This window comes from Plasmopara halstedii (genome assembly GCF_900000015.1).
Source record: "Plasmopara halstedii genome assembly, contig: Scaffold_1211, whole genome shotgun sequence".
NCBI classification, from domain to species: Eukaryota; Oomycota; class Peronosporomycetes; order Peronosporales; family Peronosporaceae; genus Plasmopara; species Plasmopara halstedii.
This window is the reverse complement of record NW_020188126.1, coordinates 1,110,793-1,117,230: the sequence shown is the minus strand read 5'-3', so window position 1 is coordinate 1,117,230 and position 6,438 is coordinate 1,110,793. Positions and strand designations below refer to the sequence as shown.

General features: G+C 45.2%; 1 protein-coding gene across 1 annotated transcript; it reads right to left on the bottom strand.

The window, feature by feature from the left end:
* Positions 1-107: 107 nt before the first annotated feature.
* PHALS_00891 (Uncharacterized protein PSP1 (suppressor of DNA polymerase alpha mutations in yeast)) lies at positions 108-2,662 on the bottom strand (the record flags this gene model as incomplete). The annotated part of the gene is made up of 8 exons (XM_024730648.1): positions 108-213; positions 283-413; positions 484-672; positions 732-1,178; positions 1,257-1,608; positions 1,685-1,729; positions 1,803-2,556; positions 2,620-2,662. The coding sequence occupies 8 exons, from the start codon at positions 2,660-2,662 to the stop codon at positions 108-110; spliced, it is 2,067 nt and encodes a 688-aa protein (XP_024580904.1).
* Positions 2,663-6,438: the final 3,776 nt, after the last annotated feature.

Below are 6,438 nucleotides of genomic sequence, written 5' to 3'. Positions count from 1 at the left end.
ATTCTAATCTTGAATCTTCGACACCTTTATCAGGCGAACGCATTGTATAACGCAACTGGCTCATCCCATCTTGGCCCGAATCAAACGGCGTGAAATGGGCGATCTAATCATTCATTTCCTAATTTCTTTCCGGAGGAGACGACTTGTTGAAGCCAGATGCGCGTCTTGTAGATAGCGAAGAGATCCCGCACAAGCTCACGGAAATCAATACGACTGCAAACCACAAACACGGACATTACTTATCGAAAAGCTATCTCATCTCGTGGAAAGAAAACCTCGTACCGGTCTGCTTCAAAGAAAAAGGTTAGTTTGTGACGATCAAACTGATATTCAGCATCAATCACATTCATCGGAAGGAGACGCTGGCGCACTTTACTCTTGCACACTTCAAAGACTTCATGCTCCTCTTTACGCTACGATTTGATGTTCGAAACCATGTTATGCTATTTTCATACAATCTTTTAGAATCTTAAAATTCATTACCTGCTCGTTCAGCATTTCACACTCTCGCTGGTTTGCCACACATAATATCTTTTTGGTCGGAAGATCATGGCGCTTGCTCCGCCCCATTGATTCATCTCCAAGGCCTGCAGATTCAGCCGCGCCAATAGTCGAGATATCTTGGCTCCGTTGGACGATCCGTCCAATATCCTCTCCTCGGTCTGCCTCCACCTAGCATACAGGTGTGAGCGCGAAAAGCCTTACAACTAAGTATGGACATAAATGCATACCTTAACGTATTCACCAGGCATGTAAGATGCGCGGCCAGCAAACATTTCCTGTCGACCCCGTTTGAATTCTACGTCATAGTAAGCTTCAGGTGGTGAAGAGTGACGAGTGCCATTAGCGCCCATTCGAACATCAGGGGGTAATGGTGGAGCAGACTCCATGTGCCCGCGTGACCAATCGAGACCAACGCCAGCAGAATTACTACGGTTTAAAGATGGGGAGTACTCCATCGGGGGTGCTGACGCAAAGAATTGGGGACCCTCCATAGACTGGCTACGTATTTGGCGCGAAGACGAAAAATTGCCATATTCCACACTGTATGATCGTATCACGCGACTCGAACTATTCTGATGAGGCAATTTCTCCGGTTGTTCAGTATCGAAGGTTTCAGGATATGGCGCCATTGCAAATGCATCAGAGTACCGGCGATACGGCATCGGCGGTCCATACTGCAGATGGGAGCAAATAAAAATACATGTCAGCCCATAAATTAGCATACCTTAAGTAAAGTGAGAAAGTAGACGAACCTGATACTGATGCATAGGAGAATCTATCGGAACACTAATTCGCGGGGGACGAATAGGTGGCAGCGGTTGACCATGTTGCATCATACCACTTCCAGAATGAAAACTTCGAGAAGTTTGCAGGAATGCTTGCCCTATTGCTTGTTGGTGCTGCATGTGGTGGTGAGGTGGGAGTGCATACTGCTTATTACCATTAAACATATTGTATCCAGCTGATCCATACGCTGGTGAATATGAGAATGAGCGAGCACGCAATCGTTGCGATGGCTCTTGTGGTGGAGGTAGTGGGGGGTTGATATCGGGCGTGCACTGCAAAGTAAAGTCGACCGATAAAGCTCGCGAATCCTTTGACAACCTAAGAATTTCAATGACAATCATAATGTGCAACTGTTAGATATAAAGGCAACACACCAGTAAGAAAAAACATTCACCTGGTGTGGCTGTTGTAGTTGTCTATATATTGGTTGCTGGCCTCACTGTTTTCAAATGCGATGGAAAAACCATCACGTCAGCGTACTATAAAAAGCTAATTACCAAACAAAAACATACGTGGAAAGCAGTGAACCAACACTATTATCACGAAACATGTCAGCATGTCCCCCGTCGGGTTTTCGTAATGACGATCCAAAACGTGGTGATGTCAAAAATTCTTCGTCCTGCAGGTGCCACGTCTGTGCATCCTTCCTATTGCCCAAAACAGGAGACTTAACATGAACCATCGATCCAGCACGAGCCCCATTGCCACTGTCAACACTAATACTTCTTGGAGGCAAAGGAATCTGTGAGAGCATGGGGAAACACGCTTCAGCGAAAGATGGATCTACAGACGGTGAAGCTGGAATCGAAGCTGCATCAAGTTGGTTTGAAGACGGCTCTTGAAGCTGTTCTTCATCAGATAACGAATCGTAGATAGACGATCCCGATGAAGACAAACACGAACTCACCACACCACGGAAACTGGCAATATTTTTGAAATTGGCATCTTCAATATCTCCGAGCGGCGAAGTGCTTCCAAACGTTGTAGAAATTGGATTCACGTGCGCATCTAAAGCTCCACGATGGTCCATCTGATTGTCAGCCAACGAAGGGGGTGACAGCGATTCGGGAGAACTCGTAAGCGTTGGGGGTGGAGACGTCAAACGCCGACCAAGTGGCCGCCAAGCGTCAACCGTCATGGGCGGTATTCCAGCTTCACTCATGGACATACCTCGTGGCTTTATCCGCCGACGATCGACGTTGATGTCGGCTCCTGGATGGTGTCGATGACGGCGTGTGGGTGATTCTGGTCGCGGCTCGGAGTCAACTGTGGATAGCGCCATCATGCTCGTAGACAAGAACTCAGACCATTCCTCTTGCGTGGACGTACCGCCGCCCGAGCAGTCCAGCGACGAGTGGCGCGTACGGTGCATGGTAACGCGAGCTTTCTTATGTGCGTGAGGCGCAACCCTGAACGGGTACGGAGGAAGGGCGGTAGAGCTCGGCTTGCTTTGAAGTTGCGGACTGACTCGCGAATTGTATGATACGGCCCTTTTTCCTTCTTTCCGTTTATATAATTTACGCCCCGTTGATTAATACTAATCTCAAGTGCTACAAGGGACCAGCCGCGATTTGGGTAGCAGAAATAGAGCACACGTCACAAAATGCAAACGATTTTAGCAGTGTAAGACGTTTTTACGTGACCCAGTAAACAAACACAGTATATACGAACTTTAATGAAAATGTTTTTAGCTGTGTTTTTATATATCATATGTTTTAGGAACGTCAAAATATATATACCGATTATTTTCATCATAAACCTTTGGCCAAACGATTATTAGGATTTATGGACGTAAGAACCCATTGATTTCTGTACAGACGTAGTGGGCTTGTCTATCACTGAGCTATTGCGTTATCAGAATGCCCAAAACGGGATTTTCGAGTTAAAGTTGGCTTTGTATATACTAGTAGACTCTCACCCAATCAGCTGATATGTGGTGTAATAATCAGAGAGAGTTTCTATTGCTCGACATCGTCGGGCCGTCAAGATTGAATTAAACTTTTATTTCCTCGCGTTGACGAATGTTCGATTGCTGTTGGAATATGCTTTTAAAGATTTTATGAAATACGGTCAATCATCAGAGTATGCGGAGACCAGGGCAGTTACTGATCAAGGTCACTGTCTTTCACCGAAGTTTATCGAGTAGTTTGTGAACAAAGATCAATATTACTCGTTCATCGGCCTCTCACACCCAGTGAATATTTGGATAAACTAAAGACGCGCGTGGGTTGTGCGAGCAGTGTGCTCAATAATTATAGGATCTTTCAGCAGTCAACTAGTCGAAAGAGATTGTCTTCAAACGTCTAGTTCACGCCGGGGGTATAGTAAACAGTGCAGCATTGTTGCCGTGCTCCTTCCACAATTCCGCTAGAGTACGCGCTAACAAACGCATAGAATACGTTTTCAGTGGCCATCTCTGAGAACGGAAGTTGACACTCGTTTCAACTAAGAGCGTAATGTTTAGCAGCTTGCCAACTGGTATTGAGGCGTTATACATGTATAGATATGATTGCTACGGGAGTCTCTTCAGTTGTGCCGCAACCATACCACCTTAACAACGCATAGAAGGTGGATGTGTATACTACACCCGGGAGTGGAACAAGAGTCTTTCGAGTAACGTAGTACTTGCTTGTTCATACATGGAGTTAAAAGTGTCGTATATTTTAAACTTAGTCTATTTAAAACTGACACGGTGAGTATCCATCTAATTATTTTGAATGAAAAAATTTGCTTTGTATAACGTAAGACCAACAGGCCACGTATCTCACGACTTCAATCGTTGCGAAGTCTTATCGCCCTCATCAGTATTAAAACGTTGGTACCCCCAGGAACACGGAATCGTAATGCATGTTTTGCACGATCGCACAGAAGTACGAGAACGATTACACAAAAGTGCAGCGAAATTGTACGCCCTACTACGGTATGCATCTGTCAAAGCCTACTTCCTCATGATCTGAGTCAATGCTGGGGCTCGAGCTTTATTGCCTCTCGGTACGTCGGACATTAGTGAAGGCTCAACAAGCACCGCCTGGCCTTCGGGCTTTACTCCGTTTCTTGCACAAATCTTCTGCTACTTCCAGGAGACGAACGCAGCTTCAACCGAAGCACTGTACGTAAGTTCCCATTTTTGCGCTCGGCCTTTGAGCATGGAAGTAGCTAGCACCACGCGCTGTTGCACGTATTGAAACATGGTGGATGCCATAGCCATCTCGGCTTCTCTCACTCAGGGGACGCTTATTTCTCCATCTTTACCCTCAAAGCTCTTAACGCTCACCATGAGCGACCTGGATCGGAATTGAAAGAAATTATCCGTCGTCGACGGTGGCGTCATATACGCAGGTGACGCTGAAAGTATCGCATCTTCTGCTGTAAGTGTTCTACCAGAGCATTTCCATAGTTTGAAAACGCCTCCAGGCGCGGTTATGGCCTCGGGACCTTCTCAGACCCCAGCAGGAACATCAGACTGATAAGCCCGTTCTGCATGCTCTGAGGCAAATAAGTGTATTCATTTATCCTCACAGAGGATAAGTCGTTACGACCCAGGCGTAGATTGACTACGAGTGCTACCAAGTGCAGCGGGGCTGTCGTTGCCGTTTGTTTAGAGTAAGCTAAGCTAAGGTCACCGAAATTATCTTCTTTAAAAAAACAGTACAAGTGTAGCGGTCGCAATCTGCAACTTCTAAGTTCTAAAGCCTTACCAAGGCAAACAAACTCTTATATTTAAATACCTATCTGTTTTTCATTGTGTATCCACACAGTGGTGTGGGTACACCGTGACAAGAAGCGGCCACGTGGCAAGATTGCCGGTTGTAATGCACATTACTATACTTTTGCTATATTATCTAGGTTTTGCTATGGTAACTAGATAAATCTAAGATTTCAGATATTGGTGGCTCTGCCGCACAATCTTGTGCGACCCACCCTTTCTTACAAAGGTACATGAAACCCCGTTACTGTGGTGGAAAAGATGGCCCTTACAGGCTGTGACAGCAAGCTTTTTAGTGTCCCAAAATTGATTTCAAGAATTCGCCATTTATTCCGTCGGTAAAGCTTTGACTTCCGTCATAAGGGTTACATTATTCCAAGCAGATGCTAACGACGGTAAAATCATCAGTGCTTCCGAAATCGCCATATTTGAGCGGTAGCGTTTTCTCAGCACATAACAAGAAGCTACTTGCCATGAAGTAACCTCCTATCAAGTCACGGTACATAGGCTTGGCTTCAAACTATTTGGTGTATGTCGATATTTTGTACCATTGTGTACAGAGACATCGACATTACTGAGTATGGCAAGATGACTGACTATTCTTTTTTACCGAGAATACCACCGAGGCAAAATCAAAAGCCAGGTCGGATCAATGCGGTGGCGGATACTCTTTTGCGATACCCAGACTATGAGCTGTTGCATGTCACGATAGCGACGTTGCGAATCGATTCGTCGATACACACAAGGGTGCAAGATGTGTTGCGTTGCCAAGCTTTGTGGAGCAAGGAAGTCTAGAACTCGGATGGCGCGTAGCGAAGAGTTGTGCTGTACGATTGTATCGCTACTTTATATTCCTAAAGTCGCGGTTTCCATACAACAGGTAGCGTGTAGTGGTATATCACCATAAAATCTCAAACAGAATACCCGTGAGGATTACAGTATTATACGTTGCTCTCATAATAGAGCTGAAGCGTGCATGTAACGGGGTTACACGTACCCTGGTAACAGAGGTGTGTGTCACACGAGATGGGCATGGTGTGACTGTACCCAAACAAGAATACGGTATGTGGCTAGGTAGCCAGTAGTTATGCATGTATTTAGATTTTACTATATCTCTAGAAAAATCTATACATTTAAAATTAGGCGGCTTTGCCGCAGATAAAATAAATAAAAATCAGTTTTGAATTTAAACCGAAGAGTTTTTAAACCTTAGTTAAGGTACTAACTACTCTTGGAGGTACCGGATTGCGATCCGCTACACTCTTATTGGTTCTTGTAAGGAGCGAAATGTCGGTGACCTAAATTACGCTTCCTCAAGCGCAAAGCCACAGCGGCCACGCTCAAGTATGTGGCTAGGTAGCAAGTACTTATGCATGCATTTAGATTTTACTACATATATTTAGGAAAATCTGTAGAGTAATTAGCCTTGGGTTAAGGCAATG